The sequence below is a fragment of the Bufo gargarizans genome, chromosome 6, assembly GCF_014858855.1.
Source record: "Bufo gargarizans isolate SCDJY-AF-19 chromosome 6, ASM1485885v1, whole genome shotgun sequence".
Lineage (NCBI taxonomy): Eukaryota > Metazoa > Chordata > Amphibia > Anura > Bufonidae > Bufo > Bufo gargarizans.
The window spans coordinates 164,390,706-164,417,966 of NC_058085.1; the positions used below are offsets into that span (position 1 = coordinate 164,390,706).

Consider the following 27,261-nt stretch of genomic DNA (forward strand, 5'->3'; position numbering starts at 1 on the left):
TTTGAGAAATGCTTCTAATTTGTTTCCATTAACATTTTACTTTCTCTCCTTTGTCTGAATCACCCACACCCCTCTCCTCCCTCTTGCTGTCTCTATCTTTCCATCCAACCCCCCCAGCAAAGGGCAAGGAAGTTTGAGAAAAACAGGCATCCAGCAGGGACCTGCAGAACCATGAGCGACTTGAAGACCGGATGAGAACATCTTATAATCAGGTGGGATTTTGCAGATAACTTAAATATTGTAACAAAGTCCGTATAGTCACCAACCTAGTGAAACTCAATGTTCACATGTGCAGAAAGAAGCAAGAATTATGCATCAAGATGCATGGACACCATAATATACTGACTATTAGTGATTTGTGGGTGAAGCTGGAGGCCACACAAAAGTCTAGTATAACTCTTCAGGACTGTAAAGCTCTTAGGTCTATTTTTTGTCTTCCTTTGCATTCATAAGGAGAATCTTGTCATTTTGTGAGCTATGAAGAGACTTCTAAATGAATGTTGCTCCCCATCAATCTCTCATGAGGATAAAAGGTGTCAGCCATGTCTGCGATGTTAACTCACAGTTTGAAGCTAAATCCATGGAGACTTTACAGAGGTACAACAGTGTGTGATGAACAATGATCAAGTGTATGCTGCATGGGTACCGAGCTGCCATTGTTTAGCTCAGCATCCTGCACCTGTAGGGCCCACTTACTGTACAGACTGTATGCTTCACCTACATGCACTTTTATTTTTTGTAAAGTTACAATGGCACCTAACAGTAACAGGTAGGCTTGAGCGAATAGAGCTTGAAGTCAATGCGTTAAAAAACAACGCTGTTTCCGTACACCATTAAAATGCATTGGCTCCACGTAGCAAAGTTGAGCGAGACTTTGGTGAATGACTTTGATATTCCTATCTGCGTATTTAAAAAACATTTTAAAATAGGAATCCAAAGTCGGCTTTGCTACCGAGGTACCTTCCAGTACCAAAGCCCACTTTGGATTCCTATTTTAAAATGTTTTTTAAATACATAGTAACATAGTTTATAAGGCTGAAAAAAGATCTGTCTATCTAGTTCAGCCTGTTTTCCTTAAAGTTGATCCAGAGGAAGGCAAAAAAAAAACTGTGAGGTAGAAGCCAATTTTCCTCACTTTAGGGGGAAAAAAAATTCCTTCCCGACTCCAATCAGGCAATCAGAATAACTCTCTGGATCAACGACCCCTCTCTACTAGCTATAGCCTGTAATATTATTACACTCCAGAAACACATCCAGGCCCCTCTTGAACTCTTTTAGTGAACTCACCATCACCACCTCCTCAGGCAGAGAGTTCCATAGTCTCACTGCTCTTACAGTAAAGAATCCTCTTCTGTGCGTGCAAACCTTCTTTTCTCCAGACGCAGAGGATTTTTACTAAATAATCCTAATTTTGATAATTATTCATGATACTGTAGTTGCCCCATTCCAGTTATTACTTTAGTTGCCCTCCTCTGGACCCTCTCCAGCTCTGCTATGTCTGCCTTGTTCACTGGAGCCCAGAACTGTACACGGTACTCCATGTGTGGTCTGACTAGTGATTTGTAAAGTGGCAGGACTATGTTCTCATCACGGGCATCTATGCCCCTTTTGATGCAACCCATTATCTTATTGGCCTTGGCAAATACGCAGATAGGAATACCAAAGTCATTCACCGAAGTCTCGCACAACTTCGCCCCAGACGAAATTTGGCTAACTGTAGCCCATACATTTTAATGCTGTACGGAAACAGCATTACCAACTAAGGGGGTAATTTATCAATCTGATGTAAAGTACTGGTTTAGTTGCCCATAGCAACCAATCAGATTCCACCTTTCATTTTCCAAAGGAGCTGTCAAAAATGAAAGGTGGAATCTGATTGGTTACTAAGGACAACTAAGCCAGTTCTACTTTACAACAGATTGATAAATGAGCCCCTAAGTTTATTTAGTGAATCAACTTCAGATCTATGGTCCAAAACTAAATTCGCTCAAGCCTAGTAACAGGGCCATAATGCATGTCTAACACTGGACATAAGCAGCATGATATGTCAACAATACAATGGGGCAGATTTACTTGTGAAAATGCTCCAGAATGTTGGAGCAATTTGTGCAAAAAACTGGCATACATGTCTTCCAACACCTACATGAACCAATTAGCACAGACTGGTCTACTCAGCATCTCCCCCTCTGTGACATATAGCCTAAGCTTACACTGTCTATTAGACAGTATTAGTGAATCTGCCCCAATTTGTGTGGTATCATCTCAACTGCCCTATTGGATTATATCTAGTTCTTTTGAAGGGGTTGTCCGGGTTCAGAGCTCTCCTTTGCCCTGCGGTAAATCGCATTTTCAGGAGTTCTGGTTACGAACCGGGCTCTCCATGGGGATGCCAGGGAGCCCAGTGACATCACCGGCACTGATCGGCAGGCTTTAGAGCTGCTCTAGCCAGTAAAATGGCTAGGGCAGCGTGAAGCACGCCTATCAGAGCCAGTGACGTCACCGAACACACTGACGGGCAGAAGCCTCCGCCCGGCAGTGTGTTATTGTAAACAAAAGAGCCCGTGCCCTGCACAATCTAGTGCAGGGCAAGGGAGCACTTCAGAGGATGAGATGCTCCGATGCTAACATCAGGGGGAGCTGCCTGGGTGAAAATATGGGTATGCTCGGGTTCAGCTCTGAACCCGGACAACCCCTTTAACTTCTCTTCATCTCTCTATGACAAAAGCAATGCACACTGACCACTAGATTTCTACTGGAGAACTGGATTTCCACTACCATATTAATAATGATGGGCTTGAATATTTTCAAAGTCTTATATCTAGCTGCAGTGTTTAAGAAGGGCTGAAGGGAACTGAGTGATAGAGGAGTGATAGAGCCGCCCCCGCAAGAGGCCTCTGCATTTTTTTTATATTTGTCATAGATTTAAAAGTATTGGTCTCACTTCAGCACATGGCATTTATCATGTATACAAAGTTAATACAAACCACCTACTAATGTATTGTGATTGTCCATATTACCTCCTTTGTTGGCTTGATTCATTTTTTCATCACATTATACACTGCTCATTCCCATGGTTAAAACCACAATACAATCCAGCAGCCTTGGCTGTGCTTGCGCACTATAAGAAAAGGGGCTGGCCTCTCCAGTGGCTGGGAACATGGGAGTGAATATAAACTAGCTTTTTTTTTTTTTTTACTATTGTGTGCAAGCACGACCACTACTGCTGGATTGCAGGGTGGTTGTAATCATAGAAACAAGCAGTATATAATGTGATAGGAAAATGAATCAAGCCAGTAAAGGATGCAATATGGACAATCACAATACATTAGGAAGTGCCCTGTATTAACTTTCTCTACATGATAAATGCCATTCACTGAAGTGAGACAACCCCTTTAATAACATGTTAGCCAGCCTCTTAGAGCTTGTGTAAATGCGTAAAAGGTTGCCTCAGAATGAGCACTTATCATTTACGCAAAGGATAGATGATTGGTGGGTGTCTGATCACTGTGTGACCCCCACGATCACAAGAATGGGTGTCTAGTGCCCTCTAATTGAATGGAGTGATAGTAGAGCGTTCACACTGTCTCTCCATTAAAAATGTATAGGACTGCTGGAGATAGCCAAGCACTTTTCTCGACTACTGCTTCATTGAAATGGGGGATACAGAACTTCCATTTTTGTGATCATGAAAGTCCCATCAGATGGACACCTGCTGATCAATCTGGAACAGCCCTTTTTAATTCCAAATACAAGCTTGCAACAGTTAGAATGACCGAAGACTGAAGAATATTCTTTAATAATAGTAGTCATAATAATGATAATAATCTTTTTATAGCACCAACATATTCCACAGCATTTTACATTTCAGACATTCAATTCAAACATTACAAAATAAATTACTCAAGATAAGAGCGAGGCCCCTGCTCCCAAGAGCTTACAATCCATGAGCAAATAGGTACAGCCACACTGTTTGGTTCACTGGTGCAGTTTTAGAAACCATAACCAGGAATAAAATTAAAAAAAGAGCAGAAATTGTACTTTATTTCTTTTTATAATCCACAACTGATTTTGGGTTCCAAAACTGCATCAAGAAACCTGAACATGTGGCCGTACCCGAATAGTGGGACAGAAAGATAGATTTGAATGATTAGTAATAAGCCACAGTAAACAAAAAGAGAACAAATCAGATTCCTTGCATTTAAAGGGTGTCTATTACCAACAATTTCCCTATCCAACTATTTGCATAGACACATAGTTGTAGTTCTCTTGATAAAAGTATATTTTCTTTTGTTGATCCAAGGCTCTATTCTCCATTCTCCAATTTTTCTTAAGATCCAAATTAGGCATTTTGAGCAATGAGGGTGTCACCAATGTTCTGTGACACCCAAGCTCCATTCTTTTCTGTAGCCAGCCCATCCCCTAATTCTTTGATTTAGATAAAGCTAAAGAAAAATACAGGGTGCAAACATAGGGTGATACCCAACAAACGCAGTGCAAAGTCGCTCACCTACCGGTTTTGTGAGTAGTCACAACAACCAAGGTGCATGTGTGCTCAATGGCAAGAGATTGGAGGCTTGCTGGCTGGACATGGTCATCCACATGAAGACGGTAGTTGTCACGGTCTGAAGGTAGAGAGGAGGTACAAAGTAGAGGATAAACAAAAATAACTTTTTTTCAGGCATCCTCTAAAAATACTAACACATTATCAGAATTAAAATCCACATGAAGTGAAAATAAAAGGACATAAAAACATAGTGTGGTCCAAATAATGTGCTTGGGGGAGCTGCCCCTTCTTCAGATCAGTCCTGTATCTGAAGAAGTTACAGCGCCCCGAAGCGTGTTTTTTTATGTCCTTTTATTTCCACTTAATGTGGATTTGATTTCTAATAATGAGTAAGTATATTTAGAGCATGCTCTGGGAATAAGTCATTTTTTTTATTTTTATCATCTACTCTGCATCACTCCTTCGATTGACAGGGCCAGGCAGTAGCAAAGTGGAAAAGGCTGGCCACAGAAGGGAGTGGATTTTGGGTGCAACAAGAGCAATGGTGACACCCTCATTGCACCAAAAGCCTAAATTGCATATTAGGAAAAAGAATCATAACTTGGGAATGGAGACTGAGATCAACAAAACAGATAAATCAAAGCTTTGTGTCTGTGCAAACAGTTGGATGACAGACTCCCTTCAAACAGACATTCAAAATGCAGCATTTATTATGTCTTGAATCTTTAGTTTTTAGAAATATTCTATCTATGGTTCTAATGTTCTGCCTGACAACTACTGGCCTCAGAAATTAAAGTGAACCTTGATGATTTTTTACGATGTGTTTCAGGCACTATTTAAGTTTTGCAGCATCCTTGATTTGCCAAAATATAACCCCCCCCCCCCCAAAAAAAAAAATATATATATATTTTGGAAACTATATCCCTCAAGGAATTTAACTAGGGGTTTAATGAGCAGTTTTATCCCACAGGTATTTCATAGAATATATTAGAATTAGACCATGAAAATTAAAAAAATAAATTTTTCCAAAAAGTTGTAGTCTTAGCTTAAAATGTGTCACTTTCACAAGAACAGCAAACAATTATTTACATAAATACCAAATATGTGATCGTAAACTGGGCAAACTGCAGGGGTCAGAAAAGAAGGAGCAGCATTTAGTGTTTGAAGATCAGAATTTGCTGGAATAGGTTTGAGTGCCACGTGGTAGCAGCACAATGGAATCCCCCCAAATATTATCCTAATTTGGAAACTACACCTCCCAAGGAGTTCAGGTAGGGGTGTAGTAATAGTTTTGGCTCCACGAGTGTTTTATAGACTTTATTAACATTGGACCATGAAATTCAACATTTTTATTTACTTTTAAGAATTCATCTAATTCTGGGATGCCCAACCTGCTGCCCTCCAGCTGTTGCAAAACTACAACTCTCAGCATGCCTGGACAGCCTACAGCTATTAGGACATGCTGGGAGTTGTAGTTTTGCAGCAGCTGGAGGACTGCAGGTGTGGCATCCCTGATCTAATTTTAACCCTTTTCTTTTAAACCATAAATTGTTCCTGCTGTGACCACCTGCTGGGGTAGACTATTCCACAGATCCACAGTTCTTATAGTAAAGAAGCCTTGTTTCCTCTGGAGACTTTATCTTCCCTAGATGGAGGCAGTGCACCCTTTGTCTTTAAAAGGGATTTTGCACGGAACAGTCTATCACCATATTTTGTATTGTCATTTATATATGTTAACCATGTCCTCTTTAGACTGTATTCACATCATGTTTTTGTCCCACGTTTAACATAAACACGATGTATACGTTAAACAGATGCACACAGCTTTTGTATCCTTTTTCCCCAATGTAGGACAGAAACACGATTTAAACAACCAAACCTTCTCAAGACTAAATAAATGTAATTATTTTAATCTATCCTCCTAACACCCTCTATGGTCCTATTGGTTTAGGTGCCTTTCTTTGTACTCACTAGACAGAACAAACAAAGACACAATTATCTAAACGAGAAACCAGCAATAAACAAAGGATCCTACTTTTAGTGTGAAAACAAAATGTGTTAAATTCTACATGAAAAAAAAAAAAACTGTCTAGTAAGAAAACACATCCCCTGCCTTCCAAGAAAAAGACTGCACAGCGGGACATTCGAGACATGTGTACTTATATTCTTCCAGCAGATGGCACGCACCTCCCTAGTTTTAGCACGTCTTTTCTACATGAAGCCAATTCTTAGGTGAATGAAAAATGATAAAATCCCTGATTTATTTACTTTACTAACTTATATAGTGCTGGCAACGCTTTATAGACATTAGCATTGGGCTGTCCCCAGCGGCGCTCACAATCTAAGTTCCCTCTAAGTATATCTTTGGAGTGTGGAAGGAAACTCATGTAGACATGGGGAGAACATGCAAACTTCATTCAGATGTTGTCTTTGGTCAGATTCAAACGTAGGATCCCAGCGCTACAAGGCACCAACGCTAACCAAGGAGCCACTATGCCACCCCCAGCTGATTTGGTGTCCTCTGCATAAAGAATCATATTAATTTCAAAATAATAGGCAGTTATTTCCCAGGATGTTAATGAATATTTTTTTTTTTTTATATAGGTGGCTCACTTTGTTTGGAGGGTGGATAAGAGTGGGTGCTAAAATCTTACTGCTTGTCTGACACCAGATACTCAAAAGACCAAACTGCAAACACAGAAACACATTCACAATCTGGCAAAAATGAAGAAAATACCAGACCTATAAAATATAGGATTTTATTTATTATTATTAAGTCCAATATCAAAAGGGTCCACATTATTCATCTTTATTTTTATTTAGATTTTTGTGTTTTAGTACTTTGTATTTGTCTATAGATAATAGACAAATACAAAGTACTAAAACATAAAAATCTAAATAAAAATCAAGATGAATAATGTCTTTATTAGTGTTGAGCTAATCAAGCTTCGGATCCTAGATCCGAAGTCGATTGGCTAAAAACATATTTTTAAGAGATGGGTCTCTGTACAGCATTCAAATGTATGGGCTCCGGCGAATAACTTCATGATTTGATTTTTAAAGTTTAAAACCAAATTAAAACATAGATCCGAAGTCGGTTTCGGTACCAAGGTACCAGTATATACCGAAGCCGACTTTGGATCCATGTTTTAAAATGGTTTTAAAGTTTAAAAATCAAATCCCGAAGTTATTTACTGAGGTCCCACAAGACTAATAATGAATTTCCTTAGCCGGAGCCCATACATTTGATTGCTGTACAGAGTTGAATCTCCGTACAGCATTCAAACGAAGTTTCGAACAAAGCTACTTTGGAACTATGATCCACAGTTCCCTTCGCTCAACACTAGTGTTTATATCATATCATAGATATCTAACGCAACTGTACATTAACAATGGCCAATGGTCGGCCAGATCATCGTTAATGAGTGTTCATTGGCAATCGCAATTTTTAAGCTTGCTTAAAAATCATAATTTCCCAACAGCAGATTGTGCTATCTAATCACGGTCTGCTGCTGGCATTAGTGATCACTCCTCCCATACTGTGGAGAAGATCACTGAATGCAATAGCAGAGGTCTCCTCTACTGACGAGCAGGCGATTGCCGGGAAGGAACATTTCCTTCCCGACAATCGCCTGCAAAATCTGCAGGTCTAATACAGCCCTAATTCTGCCTTTGATATTACATTACATTCAGCAGATACGGCTGATTTTGACATGGGCAGATGACAGTTTATACTCAAGAGCTTCTATCAACAATCAGGGAAAGCTAAGAGCTAAGGTTGATTTATGGCCTGATTGTTGGGCAGATTATTGAGGAGGATTGTTCCTACAAATGCTTGTTCCCGATAATCTGTCCGTCGAAACACTTGTTTATTGGGTGAAACTGTTATTCCTGCAGGCAAGTAAATTATTGTTTCTGGGCAGCAGATCATGCTATCTAAACAGTGATCTACTGCCCTGAAACAATGCAGTTTTATGAGGATGAACAATCGCAGTAGCAACCACATGTCCTCATACTGTGGAGGTTATTGCTGTATGTAAATGCTTCGCTTCACCCACACTGAACGAGCAGCCAGTTGTTGGAAAGGAACACTTCTATGCTGAAAATCGGCTGCTCCATTGGCCATGTAAACCCACCATTACTCTGGCCAGAGCCATAATGCAGTGCCCATAAACTTCATATAGGGGCACTTAGAGTTTGATTTCTTAAGAATCTAACAAAAATAAGAACTGAATGGCATGCTCCATCAGATACACCAGGCTGCATTGTTGGAAAGAATAATTCTGTAGTTCATCACAATATAGAGGAACTATAATGCAGTTGGTTGATTCTTTAATATGAAGCTGCATTACCTCCTTGTGCCTCCATACATGTACGAACAGAGCCATAAAATTGGCCATGCAGATCACATATAAGTAGGCTTATGATTGAACGACCATTGAGTGAATGGTTGTCTAATGAACAAACTTCATGGACACAGACATGCACATTTTATTCCATACTGTTACAGTCATTCAAACTGGCCATACATGTTCAATGATGCCATGACAAACAATCTGTCTGGTTATGTTGAACACTCGGGGATGGAAGATCTTTTCTAAGAAAGGATTACTTTATTTAAGATGTTGCTGAAAATGATCAGCCTTTGTTAATAAATGTTCATTATAATTCCAACTGTCTATTTTCATCAACTTTAGTCTAATGTGCATGGGCTCCTTTTAGGTTAAGAAATGCTAGTTTGTCCAGCTAACTTTCCCAACTCCTTCATATACATATATGCTTCGCTCAGTTAAGCGTTAATGTGTTTTCAACTTGAAGAGAGAAGAAAGCTTGTGCCAGAACCTCTGGTGGTGTCTGTCTTATCTCCTAGGAGAACAAAAGGATCGGGAGCTGAAATTCAAAGTTCCCGACACTTATCTTGACACTGGTTTGTCGGCTGGTTCTGCAAAAATGCCAGGTTAGGCCAACCGTAATATAATGTGTATATGGGCTATTAAAGTAGTGATAAAGTTAGCAAAGTGCTTTGGTAATACAGTGGCCTAGCCACCTATAAAAAGGCATAATGTGGTAGTCAACTAGCTGTGATGTGTACAAATCAAAGTAGGAAGTGCACTGAGGAGAGGAGTATGGAATGGATGTGGGAAGGAGCGTGTAGTTATGTAGTATTTCAAACAGTGAAGGTACCAGGATCAAGGACTGCAATGTTATCGTGAAGTGTGCTAATAAGTGTGATACCATCTTATAAATACAGAAAACAAAAAACACTTGATTTAAGCAATAGGCCACTTTCTAATCATAGTTGTTCTAAACTGAAAGTCTTGTAGACAGTGAAATAAGCTTTCCTTCATTACAGCATCTTCATTAGAATATTCTTTTTACAGTGCGTTTTTCAATACAAACTTGTAACAAAGGTCTGCAGGGTCTATTTCCTACTTCCTGTCACTCTTTTTTATGCTGATGTAGCAACAAGGAATTTAATGTGTAACCCTACACTTTTAGCCTACTTTGCTTCGCTTGCAGTGCAGCATTAGCAAGCAAATGAAGTAGCTATTTAGGTGCCAATTCCCAAGTTAGAACTCTATTACATTGGGTACATTTTATGTTTGGGCAGCGCGAGCGCCAGGGGTAGATTGGCCATAGACCTTTCAGGGAAATTTCCAGATGGGCCAATGCCCAGGGGGCTGCCTGGGCCCTCCTCACAGTCTGCCAATGGAAGTTTCTGGGGATGTATTTTGTGATGGACTGTGGTATTTGGCTCTGTTGGGGTGGTATAATGTGCCTTAATATGGTATTGATGGCCCTCCCTTCCATCAATTTGTACCCGACTACAAAGCGCCAAAGGATGCTAACACATCTATCAGCACTCATTTGCACCGTCCTTTGGCCTAATTACAGAGGCAAATGAAAACTTTAAATGTGATCGCTACCGCAGTCGTTCCTCCTTTTTACATAGTTACATAGTTATTACAGTTGAAAAAAGACAAACGTCCATCAAGTTCAACCAACTTTATTGAGTTCCATTCATTATCATCAGCCCATCCCTGATTACACAGGGAGATGTGCTGCTGATAATCAGGCGTCCTTCATCCTAATGAAGGTTGTCCATCAACCTTGCACAAACGAGCATTGTGCTCTTTCATCGGTTGATCGATTATACAGGCCAATAATTAAAAACGAGCATTCCTATGAAGCTTGGTCCCGATAATTGACATAAAAATCATACGGTCTAATAGTGACCATAATTTTGCTTTATAAGTGCCAAAATGGAAAGATCTTTCCTTTCCTCTTGATCATGAAATTCATATGCCAAAGCTGTGTGGAAACCCTACATGGTACTACAATATTCTCCCTGGCCTTGCTGAAAGAATACAGCAGAAAAAGATTGATTGCAAACTGTTAGTGATGAGTATTTTGAAGATAGAAGCAAAAGTCAGTTTGTCATTCCTATCCTGCCACGATGTAAAATTGATTTTCTACATTACCCTTCCTCAAATACATTGTTCTGTTTATTCATGGAGAAATCAATGTTTTGATTTGTGTCTGCAAAAGCCAAGCTCTACGGTTAGAAAGCCAACTGACTGCTCCGAGCACTATTTCATAGACAAGACATAAACCGATAGATGCCCGCGACATGTAATGTAGCTTATTCACACTTCAAATCGACTCAGCAAGCCCTGTGCGCCTGTAGCAGTATTGAAGTCTTCCGCTTCAAGGCACGAGTCTTTCATACTATCAACAAGCCGGTTGCTTGCCGCATCTTTTCCTGTGGCAGGGATTGTATTTTTCTAATGTGTCACTAAACGCCCATTATTCTTAACCATCTTAAAGAGGACCTGTCACCTCTCCTGACATGTCTGTTTTATTCTACATGAAATGACAATTATGGAGCATGCAGTCTTATGATGTTCTTCTTTAATTCTTTCTATAAGTTTATGGATAAAGATATATGTGGGGGTGACCAGTTTGGGATGTGTCCCTGCGCAATCTGGCATTGTCCAATAGACTCTGGTAACTCCCATTTTACCTTGTCCATAAACTTCTAGCAGGAATAAGAGAGGAATGGCAGAACATAGAATCATAAGAAACAATTCTCCAGAATGGGGAATGCATGGTAAAGGCAAGTATGCTACTAAAAGAGACAAGTCAAGAGAGATGGCAGGTCATATTGAAGAAGTGGATGTTGGGGTTGTAAGAGAGAGAGAAATGCGCTGTAAATCATAATTCTGTGTCAGAATGAATATTTTAATAAGACGTTCCCATACCTCTCTAGGTTAAAGGGATTGTTGGGTCAGTTACAAATTGTTTAACACCGCCCAGAATGATAATAAAACACCGCCCAGAATGATAATAAAACACCACCCAGAATGATAATAAAACACCACCCAGAATAATAATAAAACACCGCCCAGAATGATAATAAAACACCACCCAGAATGGTAATAAAGCCCTGAATGATAATAAAACACCACCCAGAATGATAATAAAACACCACCCAGAATGGTAATAAAGCCCTGAATGATAATAAAACACAGCCCAGAATGATAATAAAACACCGCCCAGAATGATAATAAAACACCGCCTAGAATGGTAATAAAACACCACCCAGAATGGTAATAAAACACCACCCAGAATGGTAATAAAGCCCTGAATGATAATAAAACACCACCCAGAATGGTAATAAAACACCGCCCAGAGCGATAACAAAACACCACCCAGAATGATAATAAAACACCATCCAGAATGGTAATAAAGCCCTGAATGATAATAAAACACCGCCCAGAATGATAATAAAACACCGCCCAGAATGATAATAAAACACCACCCAGAATGGTAATAAAACACCACCCAGAATGGTAATAAAACACCATTACCAGAATGGTAATAAAACACCGCCCAGAGCAATAATAAAACACCACCCAGAATGATAATAAAACACCACCCAGAATGATAATAAAACACCGCCCAGAATTATAATAAAACACCACCCAGAATGATAATAAAACACCACCCAGAATGATAATAAAACACCACCCAGAATGATAATAAAACACCACCCAGAATGATAATAAAACACCACCCAGAATTATAATAAAACACCACCCAGAATGATAATAAAACACCACCCAGAATGATAATAAAACACCACCCAGAATGGTAATAAAACACTGCCCAGAATGATAATAAAACACCGCCCAGAATCATAATAAAACACCGCCCAGAGTGATACTATAACACCGCCCAGAGTGATACTATAACACACCGCCCAGAATGATAATAAAACACCGCCCAGAATCATAATAAAACACCGCCCAGAGTGATACTATAACACCGCCCAGAGTGATACTATAACACACCGCCCAGAATGATAATAAAACACCGCCCAGAGCGATAAAAAAACACCGCCCAGAATGATAATAAAACACCACCCAGAATGATAATAAAACACCGCCCAGAGCGATAAAAAAACACCGCCCAGAATGATAATAAAACACCGCCCAGAATGAAAATGAAAACACCACCCAGAATGGTAATAAAACACTGCCCAGAATGATAATAAAACACCACCCAGAATGATAATAAAACACCGCCCAGAGCGATACTAAAACACCGCCCAGAATGATAATAAAACACCGCCCAGAGCGATAAAAAAACACCGCCCAGAATAATAAAACACCACCCAGAATGATAATAAAACACCGCCCAGAATGATAATAAAACACCGCCCAGAATGATAATAAAACACCGCCCAGAGCAATAATAAAACACTGCCCAGAGCAATAACAAAACAAAACTCAGATGATAATGAAAGACCCACTTTACATATCCTCCACCAGTCTCTGTACTTTCTGTTCCCTCTCAATATGGACATATGAACGATGCGGCCAGTCACTGGCAACAGAGGGTCATCGTTGTGGCCACAAATCACCACAAACCATTGGGGGAGATTTATCAAACTGGTGTAAAGTAGAACTGGCTTAGTTGCACATAGCAACCACATACCACTTTTCATTTTTCCTTTGGAAAATGAAAGGTTGAATCTGGTTAGTTGCTATGAACAACTTTATACCAGTTTGATAAATCTCCCCCATTTACCCTCTTATTTCTTGTCATATTTATTGCCATGAGCTTGGATTTATTGGACATTCTCTGCATCTGGAGGAAAGAAGGTTTGTACACAAACATAGAAAAGGATTCTTTACGGTAAGAGCAGTGAGACTATGGAATTCTCTGCCTGAGGAGGTGGTGATGGTGAGTACAATAAAGGAATTCAAGAGGGGCCTGGATGTATTTCTGGAGCGTAATAATATTACAGGCTATAGCTACTAGAGAGAGATCGTTGATCCAGGGATTTATTCTGATTGCCTGATTGGAGTCGGGAAGGAATTTTATATTCCCCTAAAGTGAGGAAAATTGGCTTTTACCTCACAGGGTTTTTTTTGCCTTCCTCTGGATCAGCTTGCAGGATAACAGGCCGAACTGGATGGACAAATGTCTTTTTTCGGCCTTATGTACTATGTTACTATGTTACTATGAATACACAGTTTTTGATGAGAAATCATAAAGACCACTTTCATTGATCCAGTTTTAAAGAAACCCCAAAAAAAAATTGCTTATATTCAACTACCTTCCCAATTCCTCGAAATTACTGGTGTCATTCACAGGAAAGACTCAACAGGTCACTTCCTCTTAACCCCTTAAATTAAATCTGACTAGTTTTATGCTGCCTTATCTGAGGCCAGCATAAACTGGTGGCAGAAACCTGGAGCAAAACTGTGGGTCACTTACAGTACTTGAATTGCCCGAGATGTTTTGCTAAAATCAGTAGTGAGCAGCACGTGAGCCGAGTGCTGGAATCCACTCGATACAGGGCATGCTCAGGAGTCTTCACACCCATGGGCTTCCTGCTATCTCCACTGCCCACCACTGATTGACAGCTCTCTTCTAATAGCATTCAGTGGTGGTGGAGGAGGGTACAGAACCAGGAGCAGCATAAAACTGGTGACAGATTCCCTTTAATCACATGGCATATTTATTGCATCCCAGGTTCCCAAGAGCCACAACTTTTTTATTTTTCACACTGCTGTATGAGATTTTTTTTGCAAGACAAGTTGTACGCTTTAATTATTACTGGATACCTATAATGCATGACATTTTTATACATATTATACAGAAACCCCACAATATTTGGGATTCTGTCTTTTAGGCTTTATTTTTAGTGCTTTCACCATCTGATAAAATGACATATTAAAATTAACCCTTCAAAGATAAACAGTTTTGGCTTTAAAAGGAATGTGCTGTCTTATGGTGCATCATGTCCAAATAATACTCTTACAATCTGCTGATCGCTAGCAGAGGAGACCATTGCATAATCACTAATGCCATTGTTCTTCCCCATACAGACTCGTTGTTTCCTGGTGGCACTAACAATCTAATTACCCGAGCGTTCATCGGGTAATCGGTGGTACATTTACACCACCAGATCATCGCTAACTAGCATCACCATAAACGGTCATTAGCGATGATCTTTTCAATTCTCGACTGTGAAAAGTGCCCTTTACAGTCATGGTCTGATTGTCACAGGTTAACGTCACCACTTTGATCTAACAGTGGTGGCCACGCTTCTTGGTGCGCTGTGATTTCTTCTGCATTCTAGTAGTCAAGATCTCAAGAGTGCATACTCTACCTCTTGTTTCTCTATTCATCATTGTAGCTCCCTTACCTGCTGCATGAATTAAAGTGGTGCAAAGTCCAACCCTAGTCATACCAAAACCTATTAAGTGCAGTACTACAAGAATAGTGCTGATATCCCTGACTCCAGATGATGTCCATGTTCACCACTGTTCCCTCTGGCTAACCAGCACTGGAACACATTGAGAGAACTCATCCCGGAGTGCTCTGCATAATGTCATCTACAGTGCTTTGCAGATATTATTATTGCTTGCTGTCTTCCATGGAGCTCACAATCTAAGGTCCCTATCAGCTTGTCTTTGGTGTATGAAACAAAAACGGAGTACCCAGAGGCACCAGTGCTAGCAACCAAGCCACAGTACTGTGCATGCTCATGAGTCCCTGTAATGTATTCTATCGCTGGTTTGCAGACACACAGAGTGGAAACTGGGGTAGGTATGGCCATATGTAGTATGGACAATGATCTGGAGTCAGGGGCAGCAGTACTATTCAAGTAGAATTGCACTTAATAGGACTCTGGTAGATATTGCCGGTGAAAACTGTATGGACCACCAACTATTGAAATCTGAATGGGTATCTTAAACAACAACACTGTTGTGTTTGCATTGTAAGTGACTAGGAGGTGAGATGGAAATGTTAGCATCATCACCATCTTTTTAAAAAGTTCTGTGTTATTATACAGGAAATTAATAGATACATTGAATAAGAATTTTTCATTTCAAAAACACTTTCCAACAAGAAATGGTCAAAGCTTATCGGTCAATCTGATTGACAATTCTGCGGTAGCTACATATTGCTCATTCCCTGTGCTTTCCTATAGTATTTCTAGCTATTGACAAACCCTTTAGAGAAGACGCTGCTCTACAGCTCCACTACCATTCTGTGTGCACATATCACACATTTGCATATTGAGTACATTCTGAGTTTTAAACCTCATAGCTACAATACTAGTGAAGATCGGAGTAGATGATAGCTGGAAACATGTAAATTGATTTCTATACCAGCATTATTTTTTCTGTGCCCAAAAGTAACTTACATAGACGACACCATTAATGTGCGGTTTCTCTATTGTGTTCTTTTTCCTTCAGGAACATTTCAATGACAAATACACGTATATTCCGATGCGCAGATCAGGTATTATGAGTCACATCTTTGAAGGCAGAGCGTGATCCAACAACTCAGCAACTAAGTCCTACTCTCAAGTAAAGTACATAGGTACCCTGTACTTTGTATTATGATATTAACTGTATATATATATATATATATATATATATATATATAGTAGGAAAATTTGGGGGTCACTCAATATATGGCAAATGATGGACAGGTGTGTAAAAGTTTATCAAAGATACTTTATCAAATATACTCGCTGAACATAGTTAAAAAATTAAAACATACTTAATAGTAAAAAAACACAATTTATTATAAAAAACATAATCATATTAGACGGCAATTGATATATGGTGGAAAAATGTGCAAATAAGCAAATTGGCAGCGACTCCAATTGTTAAGTGGGTTGATTGGTTGTTCACCACACTCTCAATAGGATTTGGATGCATACATTATGTATATGGCAGTAGTGTCCACACAATGGGGCTTATTCTTAGAGTCTCTCCTAGGTTTCTTCCTCATAAACTAGATGAGAAAAAGACTAGTTGTCAGGCGATCCTCCTATCTAGGGAGACAAATCAGTTGGATGCATGCAATGTGTGTGTCACCATGGTATCCACACAGTAGGGCTCAATTGTGTCCACACAGTTTTGCCACATATGCTGGATAAGAAAAAGTCAATTGACAAACAATATTCTTATTAGTACAATGCAGTACTTTACCGCTCCTGGCGTCCGCTTGTGCTGATCCGCTTGTACAGGGTGCAGTTGCTCTTTGTTATAACCTGCAAGGACCTGTATGGTGTTGGTCCTGGTCTCTGCTGCGACCTGGCGTCGCAGGTCCTTGCATCTCCGGATTTGCGGACCCATTCAAGTGAATGGGTCCGCATCCATGATGCGGAATGGACATGGCCGGTGCCCCGTGTATTGCAACACCGTATGCGGGTCGCAATATGGCAACGGAGGGGCAACGGCCGAGTGAACAAGCCCTAATAATGTACAGTATATTACAAGAAAACATTCCTTGCCCTAAAAAAAATTAAATAAAATGTATTAAATCGGCAGTTACACTTTTATGTGGTCTGTCCTGATGGCAGAATCAAAGTGTCTGTCTGCTTTACGGCTCATGTACACAAACGTATTTTCTTTCCATGTTCGTTCAGTTTTTTTTTTAGACAGTATGCGGAACTATTACTTCAGTGGGTCTGCAAAAAAAACCTTAAGTTACTTTGTGTGCATTCCGTTTCCGTATGTCCGTATTTCCGTTCTGCAAAAAATAGGACATGTCCAATTATTGTCTGCATTATGGACAATGATAGTACTGTTCTATTAGTGGCCAGCTGTTCCGTTCTTCAAAATACAGAATGCAAAAATGGATGTCATCCTTATTTTTGCAGATCCGTTTTTTGTGGACCGCAAAATACATACGGTCGTGTGCATGACTCCTTAGGCTGGTTTCACACATAGCTTTTTCCCAGCTTAAGTGCTCGTTCACACCGCATTTGCGGATCCCCAATATATGGGCACCATTCCGTGGCCATTCCGCATTATGGATGCTGACCCATAAATTTCAACGGGTCCGCAAATCCGGAGATGCGGAATGGAACACTACGGAAGCACGGAGTGCTTTCTGAGGTTCTGTTCTGTGCTTCCGCACCTCAAAATGATAGAACTTGCTCTATCTTTTTGCAGAATGAAAGGATCGCGGACCCATTCAAGTGAATGGGTCTGCGATCCCCATGCGCCTGCCCCACGGACGGTACCCGTGCATTGCGGACTGCAAACCCCCCCCCCCCAAAAAAAAACTAGGAAAATGCCATTAAAAAAAGCTGCATAATCGCAAATAAGGGCTTGTTCACACAAACGTGTGAAGCCCGTATCCGTGCTGTAGATCGCAAATCACGGTCCGCAATGCACAGGCTTCACATGTTTGTGTGAACAAGCCCTTTTTGCGATTATGCGACTTTTTTTAATGGCATTTTCATTTTTTTTTTTTTAAACACTGTCTCCAGATGTTAGCTGTAAGTGTTTGAGAACTGTGCTTTTTTGTGGTAGTTTTCTTTACTTATGGTATGCTTTTTGGTTTCATGGCATTTTTGGGGAAATTGCAGCATTTCATAAAGTTTTTTTCTCTCATATGCTGGAATTGTGTCTGTTCAAAAATGCAATGATAAACAAAACCTAAAAATGAATGTAGCATTAAAAAAAATGCTGTTGTATTTTCAGCTGTGTCTTGGACTAAAAATAAATCCAAACAAAATGTATGTGGGTAGGAGACCTTACAGTCACCTTTAGGTGCCCATTTACATGTCTCGGCAGTAATTAATCCATGAAGTTTCCTAGAAGGGAACAGCAATAGTAAAGGCAGTGTAAACACACAAAAGGCTATTATCCACCAAACCTGAAGACAATCTACTGTACATGAGGTCATCCAACAGATGATGTTGAGGGAGAAAATGATCAGGCATTTGGAATTTCAATGCCTGACACTTTGGTTCTTCTGAGAAATAAGCCAGTAGAAGTGTTTGGCAGCAAGTTCCCCCTCTCTCCCCAGCAAAAGCACAACCATGTTCGGCCAAACCGAATGGTCATGTGTATGGGAGAGACTTAGCTGTCATCTACAGTTAGTGAAGGTGTATGGGCATCTTTAGACAGCCAGTGACTGTTTGGACGACAGTTTCGGTGCATGGCTAGACACTTTTTCGAACTTTAAATCTCCTAATGGTTACCTTTAGGATGAAATTTTTGTGCAATTTTGGCACATCTTTAGTCATGAAATATACTGATAGAAATGGTGACCCTCAGTAAAATCTGAGAAACCAGGCACTGCAGATAAAGTGAGTTAATTGTAAAGTTGCTATATTTGCCTAGTTAGGAACATAGAAAGAACAAAAAAAATTACTCGGACAACCCCTTTAAGGCGGGGGTCAGTGTAGTGAGCTGCTCCATTAGATCATTACAGTCTTTAGTTTCTTTCCCTTACAGTCCCTAGTCTTAGGTTGGGGAAAACTATCATGGCTGTATGTCAGAGCACTCGCCCTGAAAAGAGTGACCCCCAGCCTCAGGATACCTCGGGCCTGGTCTAAATCATATAAATAGGGACCAGGCCCGAGGTAATATTCTATTAAGGTCTCATGCACACGACCGTATGTATTTTGCGGTCCGCAAAAAAACGGATCCACAAAAAATATGGATGACGTCCGTGTGCATTCTGTATTTTGCGGAACGGAACAGCTGGCCCCTAATAGAACAGTACTATCCTTGTCCGTAATGCGGACAATAATAGGACAAGTTCTATTTTTTTGCGGAACGGAAATACGGACATACGGAAACAGAATGCACACAAAGCACTTTCCTTTTTTTAGAGAACCCATTGAAATTAATGGTTCTGTATACGGTCCGCAAGAAAACGGAATGGACACGGAGAGAAAATATGTTAGTGTGCATGAGGCCTAACTCATTAGAAACGATTGATTATTCATTATTAATGTTAAAGAGGAATAGAATACCCCGGTGATCTGGATAGTCATGCAGGTCTCCTCCACATGGCAGCAACATACCAGCCATATTACAGACATAACGTGTGTCTGTACCTTTACATGTATGACTCATTTCAAGAAATGATTATATGAATCATACCTTGGCTATTGAAGGTTCCAGGTCAGGAACTTTTCTTAGGCATTCTGTATGCAAGGAGTGAACCATGTAAGAATTTTAATTTATTTTCCGGCTTAAGGCTACTTTCACACTGGCGTTTTGAATTCTGTTTGTGAGATCCGTTTCAGGGATCTCACAAACTGTTCAAAACGGATCAGTTTTGCCCCAATGCATTCTGAATGGATAAGGATCCGCTCAGAATGCATCCGTTTGCCTCCGTTCAGCCTCCATTCCGCTCTGGATGCAGACACCAAAACGCTGCCTGGTGATGTGGAGCCAAACGGATCCGTCCTGACTTTCAATGTAAGTCAGGATGGATCCGTTTTGACTTAGACTTTTTTTTCATAATAATGCAAACAGATCCGTTCTGAACAGATACAAGCGTTAGCATTATAGGTGCGGATCCGTCTGTGCAGATACCAGACGGATCCGCACCTAACGCAGGTGTGAAAGTAGCCTTAGCTTTCACTATTTTCTAATTTTAAAATTGACTAACGCACATAATGACATAACCTGATGGAGAGTCTGACTCAAGACAGTGACACCCGTTAATCCAATTTCCTCAGGAAGCCCACATCGCCCTCACACCTCTATTATTTAAAGAATTCATAGCACTGGCTCTTGAGCATCTTTCCTTAATGTATGCAAATCCTCTCACACTCATTTGGAAGACTCCCTGCTGAGATGATCTGCACTTACAGATATATATACACACCTCCTGAGACTGAGCTGTCTTACAGCACGAGGCCTTATGAGACAGAAATACAACCAACGTTGTAGTGCACAAAAAGACTCCCCATCTGCTCTCCTCTTGGACCACAAATCAGTACTTTCTGTTTGCTATGATCTGACAAACGTGTGCCTCTTCCGACTAAATGGGTAAGTTACTTAACAACTAGAAAATTATAGAATAGCCTATTAAAACAGTAAAATGTAAATATACTAGTTACTTTGAATCTAGAAAATTCTGAAAGGCTGAATATTAGACATCTTCTAAAACACTTGAAAATGGTCACCATTAGTGTAACTGTCATTTCAACTTTTCTGTAAAAAGGTGTAGGAACAGTAATACTATAATACCTTTTGTATATACTCTGTTTATATTTTAAAAACTTTCATCTTCCATAGAATACATAAAGCGGCACTCACCGATCCTGGTTCAATGGCTTTATTCAATGTTGCTGCTTTACGTATTCTATGGAAAATGAATGTTTGCAACTGATTTTGGAGGCGAGCACAGCGGAAAGGCGGTGTGACTGTCCAGGCAATTGTGGACTGCTAGTAAGGGTTAATGCAGTTGCAGAGGAGTGGTGGCGGTGCAGTGTTGGTTCTATGAGGTGAACAGTTATTTTAAAAACTATCTTTGAAGCATCCTCTAAGCAAGCTTGTAACTGAGCATTGGTAAAGAGAGTCTGACTTCAGTGTTTTATGGTTTGTTAGATGCAGAGGCTGGCTTCTGAGTCTGCCTCTGCTCTCTCTGCCCCAGCCACTGTCTATCTATGTGTAAGTAACCCATTTTAAAAAGAAGTTTGCTATGATTTATACTGAGTCCCTTACCTATACTAAGAATCCCTCCCTGTCTCAACTCTGCTGATGGCTGCAGCCCTATTCCTATCTCCCCAGTGTAAACTAAAAACATACTGGGAAGATAGATAGGAGCAGAGCTACATCGACCAGCTCTGACTGTAAGTGTACTGTGTGCCGAAGTTTAGCACTTTCTGTTCACTGCTGCACTGATCTCTATCTTCCCAGTACTTACTAACTAACCAGGGAGGGTGCTAGGGAGATAGAGAGTAGTGCTGCAGTGGATAGTAAGTGCCAAACGCAGGTATACAGAACACTTACTGTCAGGGCTGATCACTGCAACTCCACTACTCTTCCCAGTGCGTTTCTGGATAATGGTGGGAAGATAGGGAAAGGAACCAGGCTGCAGCATTCAGCACTGACAGCAGATGATATGGTTACATATAGGGAGGTACAGATGTAGCCAGCGCCAAAATCTGTGGGATCCCAGCAGTGTAACTTAACACCACCTTTAAGTTAGTGAGAGAAGTTAGTGGGATAACGCATCAGGTTTGACTTTAATGCTGGCTACATCTGTAGTGGCTAGGGAAGAGAGAACAGAGGTGGACTGAAAAGCTGACTAGTGTTGAGCGTGAATATTCGAAAAGCTAATTATTATCTCCAATATAGCAACTTCGAGTATTCACGAATATTTAGACTATAGTGCTATATATTCCTTTTTTCAAATATTCATAATTTTTTCCATCTGAACACGATTCCTCCCTGCTTCTTGCTTGTGGGCCAATGAGTCATTGGCCCACAAGCAACTTAAGCAGGGAGGAATCATGACTTCAGATGGAAAAAAAAATGACGTATATTCTAAAAAACTAATATATAGCACTATATTGAATATAGTGTTATATATCCTTTTTTTGAATATTTGTCATTTTTTTCCATCTGAAGTCACGATTCCTCCCTGCTTAAGTTGCTTGTGGGCCAATGACTCATTGGCCCACAAGCAAGAAGCACGGAGGAATCGTGTTCAGATGGAAAAAATTATGAATATTCAAAAAACAAATATATAGCACTATATTCTATAGTGCTATATATTAGTTTTTGACCCACGCCTGTATTGATTGTGTAATATTCGCATATTACGCAATCATTACCATGCCGATTTTCGAGTAAAAAAAAAGAATGTAGAATATAACGAATATTCAAATTTGCGAATATTCGACAAATATTCTGCAAAATATTTGTGAAATATCGCGAATTCGAATATGGCCCCTGCGGCTCATCACTAAAGCTGACCTCTGAATCTTACAGCAAGCCATATTCAATGGTCAGTAGAACAGTAAAGATGGATTCTCCTTAGCAACACTCAGAGTGATGGTAAGGGGACACTGTGTAAAGGGGTTGTGCAATGTCATGAAATTGATCTATCCTCAGGATAAGTCAACACTATCAGATCAGCAGGAGTCCGATTAGTTGTTTGAAGAGGCCACGGCACTCTACATCCTCTTCAATATTTACCTGCATGCCGTCTACATTGTAGTGATCACTTGAATTTTGAGAAAAAGATGTAACTGCAGTGCATCTCCACTATAATCTACAGGGCATGTAGGTAGACATTGAAGAGGATGCAGCGCTTGTACAAGCAACGTGGCCTCTTCGAATAGCTGATACTGATGACCTGTCCTGAGGATAGGTCATCAATATCATAACACAACACAATGCCTTTAATGTCCCCCTAATAAATTATATTACAAAAGTTATTAAAATGCACACACATTTTTTTATTGAAAGATGCACTTAATAATTAATATTATTTCATAATACAGTTTCATAACTGTAGGTTCACTTCTGATCAATTTAAGGCCAATTTACACAGTCCAAAAATCGGGTGAACAACTGCACTTTTAAACATGTGTTCCTGATCACATGTCCACCGATTACCTGACCAACTGGCAAACTCTCATTTGTGCTTTTCTGCACCTCGTTTGTGGGCATATAATCCACTGGTTGTTAGATTTCCTCATGTAAGGTCGGCAGTAATCTAACTGTATGTGCCCAAACACTGTGATTTGCCATTGATTGCTCTATGTAAATGGAGTAAAGGAGCATGAGTTCACTTGCTATATTGTCTATTAGTGTATACGAGCCCTTATTCTACTATATAAAGTAATTGCATTTACAGCATCTCCATAATACACTTCTCATATAAGTAGGAGAGATATGATAATAGAGGAGGGAGCCAGTTTTAGAAGAGCAGTTGTCTGTTGTGTGACAGACAGAATACCCCATATTTGTGTTGATACTGTTAAATGGTTCACTTGCTAAGAGGATAGGGGACTCAACTATCAGGGTCTTTTTAAAGGGAACCTGTCACCGGGATTTTGGGTATAGAGCTGAGGACATGGGTTGCTAGATGGCCACTAGCACATCCGCAATACCCAGTCCCCATAGCTCTGTGTGCTTTTATTGTGTCAAAAAAACGATTTGATACATATGCAAATTAACCTGAGATGAGTCCTGTCCCTGACTCATCTGACACACAGGACTCATCTCAGGTTAATTTGCATATGTATCAAATTGTTTTTTTGACACAATAAAAGCACACAGAGCTATGGGGACTGGATATTGCGGATGTGCTAGCGGCCATCTAGCAACCCATGTCCTCAGCTCTATACACAAAATCCCGGTGACAGGTTCCCTTTAAGGCCCCTTTAGGGCAGATTATCACTAAAGAGTGTAAAGAGGTCTTCACACAGGAAGATGTCTGCCCCTAAATAAGCAGCGATTGATGATAAGAGCATGTTGATCTGTGCTCGTTAAGTGCCGTTTACATGCGTCAGTCATCAGGAGTATGGGGACAAACAATCAGTAATTTGATTGTTGGTCTCCATGCAGTCATTATAAGATGGCAGCACATCCCTACTTACACTGGCCGATGGGCTGTCAGCAAAAGATGACTTTGGGTGCTGCATAAAAGATGAAATCACCCGACAAATAAGCATTTTCTCCTTTGTTGGGAGACAGGCAGCAAGTTTACATGGGGTGAGGATTAGGAAAGAATGTTGTTTGTTCCCAATCATTGGACCATGTAAAAGGTCACTTAGATGTTCATCTGTTGTCCTTTAGAGTGAGAAACCATGGTCACTGTATGCTCTTTCAGACTTTCCTACAGGGTCCTGGAGGGTAGAGCAAAAAAAAAAAAAAAAAACACCACAAGGGGGAGATAGCTTCATATGTATTTAATTGTCCCGATTAACTTTAATGAGAACTGTATAGACATGTATGTAGACCTTTAACATTTATATGACTGCTTGTAGGTAAATACTATGCTATGCTGTTTGTGGGGTAGCCCTTTACTGGTAGCATTGTTTATTCAGAGTAATTTGCTGGTATTGATTATTGGGGCATTCTGGAAATGATTTATGTTGGACACTCTGCTGACACAATTATTTATTGTACTATGCTGGAAATGTTTTTATGAGCGGCCTTCGGCACTGTTTATGGGGGGGTACTGCTACTACTGTATAATGACAAATTACTACTGTGCAATTGCATCAAAATACTACTGTGCAATGCTTACTCTGCAATGACATCCAACTACTACTGTGTAACAACATCAACTTACTACAGTGAAATGATATGAAACTACTTCTGTGTAGAGACATCAAACTACTACCGTTCAATGACATCAAACTACTTCTGTGTAGAGACATCAAACTACTACCATATAATGACATCAAACTACTACCGTATAATGACATCAAACTACTACTGTGCAATGACATCAAACTACTACCGTATAATAATATCATACTACTGCCGTGTAATGACATCAAACTACTACCGTGCAATGATATCAAAACTACTACCGTGCAATGATATCAAACTACTACCGTATAATGACAACAAACTACAGTACTACCTTATAATGACAACAAACTACTACTGTATAATGACAACAAACTACTACTGTGCAATGACATCAAACTACTGCCGTGCAATGACATCAAACTACTACTGTATAAAGACAACAAACTACTACTATGTAATGACAACAAACTACTACTATGTAATGACATCAAACTACTACCGTATAATGACATCAAACTACTGCCGTATAATAATATCATACTACTGCCGTGTAATGACATCAAACTACTACCGTGCAATGATATCAAACTACTACCGTATAATGACAACAAACTACAGTACTACCGTATAATGACAACAAACTACTACTGTATAATGACAACAAACTACTACTGTGCAATGACATCAAACTACTACTATGTAATGACAGTTTATCCTTTGAAAAAGGCGACTGTTTAGAATTAAACAAACATAAATGTGAACCTATTAATTTATTAACAAGAAAACATATTGATATTTGTATTTTTTTTCTTTTTTTCAGGAAAGATGACCACTGAAACTGCAGTCAAGTTTAATGAAACACTGCAGAGCACAGCTATAACCGACCTTTATAACACTACCATGGAGAATATCTCGATAAATACCACAAAATTGCCAATGGATTTTACTGACCCCTTACCTATCATCATCTCACTTGTGTGCATTTTTCTGCTTATTGCCACCTGCCTAGTTTTTGTGACACTATGCAAGCCTGCTGCCCTAGATCAGTCTCTATATGGTCCACGAGAATTCATGCCCTATCATGTGGAAGATGCCAGTGAACCACAGCTCAGACTTTGGAAGAGGATAGGCTCACTCCGCCAATCAATCAACAGCTTTAGAAGAAGTCGGCCAATTTCTCAGTGCCAAAGGACATGTCCAAGGCAGACACCAACCACTCGTGACTGGTCTTTTTTTGAGTCTACTAAAATGTAATGGGGCATTGTTGCTATCTTTATTATCCATTTTTAGTACCGGAATCTGAATGTTCCATTTTTCTCTACATTTCTGCAAATCTATACCAAAATGCACATGTTAGTTGGGGATTTTGCCTTGAATTTTGACACAGATTTGCCCCAGATCTCACCCTTTGCATTTCAGAGAGAGAAATCTGCACAAACATTTGACATGCTGTAGATTTCAAAATCCACAGGTCCATTTCGGAATGGAAAATTTCCGTGAGTTTAAAAATTTCAGCTACCTAGCTGGTACTGGTACTGTGGATTTTCCGCATAATCCTTGCAGAAAATACGCGGCACAAAAGAGCAACAATACTAATAAGAAGACATTCAAGAACCACTCTTCAGTGCTATATTCAAGTATTGTTGCACAAAGTGAATTTTATAGAACGTTATAGAACTCTAGATTCTAAGCACAAAATAGATGCCAATTAATTTAGCTGTATTTTTCCTTGGGTTGTTTAAATTAATGGTCACGTCTGGCTGGAGTAACGGAGCTGGACATCTTCACAAGTTTGCAGCCATTAAAGATTAATCATGCATCATTCATAAAGCTTGGCTTTTCAGTAATGTAAACATTTACAGTGCATTTATTCAGTATAACACATGGCAATGGAAATGGGAAGTAAAGGAAAACCTGAAAAATTATGTAGTGTAGAAAAGCAAAAGCAGATCATCTGTAATTGGAATTAATGAATATTTTAAATGAAAATGATCAAAAATATTCACAGACCTTGCCTGGTGTAGTTGGCTACATAATGTTTGGTTTATGTACACATGGTTAGGTTTCTTGATGCAGTTTTGGAAGCCAAAATCAGTAGTGGATCATAAAAAGGAAGAAGGTATGAAGGACACATACGACTTTTCCTCTTTTTTTTTATTTGGTTTTCCAAAACTGTATGCAGAAACTTGACTG

General features: G+C 39.8%; 2 protein-coding genes across 3 annotated transcripts in view; one reads left to right on the plus strand and one right to left on the minus strand.

Annotated features, from left to right (window-relative positions):
- CDH23 (cadherin related 23) overlaps positions 1–27,261 on the minus strand; it is a 1,302,172-nt gene that overhangs the window by 327,343 nt on the left and 947,568 nt on the right.
- Positions 10–26,888, plus strand: C6H10orf105 (chromosome 6 C10orf105 homolog). 2 transcript variants are annotated; one of them, XM_044300083.1, is made up of 3 exons: positions 10–212; positions 16,282–16,408; positions 25,889–26,888. In XM_044300083.1, exon 3 carries the CDS (start codon positions 25,894–25,896, stop codon positions 26,320–26,322), a length of 429 nt encoding a protein of 142 aa, XP_044156018.1. In that variant the 5' UTR covers positions 10–212; positions 16,282–16,408; positions 25,889–25,893; the 3' UTR covers positions 26,323–26,888. The 2 variants fall into 2 exon arrangements, with proteins under 2 accessions (XP_044156018.1, XP_044156019.1); XM_044300084.1 differs by having other exon boundaries at positions 16,282–16,395.

Bases quoted from the DNA above. Each gene is read 5' to 3' on its own strand.
- C6H10orf105 (XM_044300083.1), top strand. From the start codon at position 25,894: ATGACCACTGAAACTGCAGTCAAGTTTAATGAAACACTGCAGAGCACA.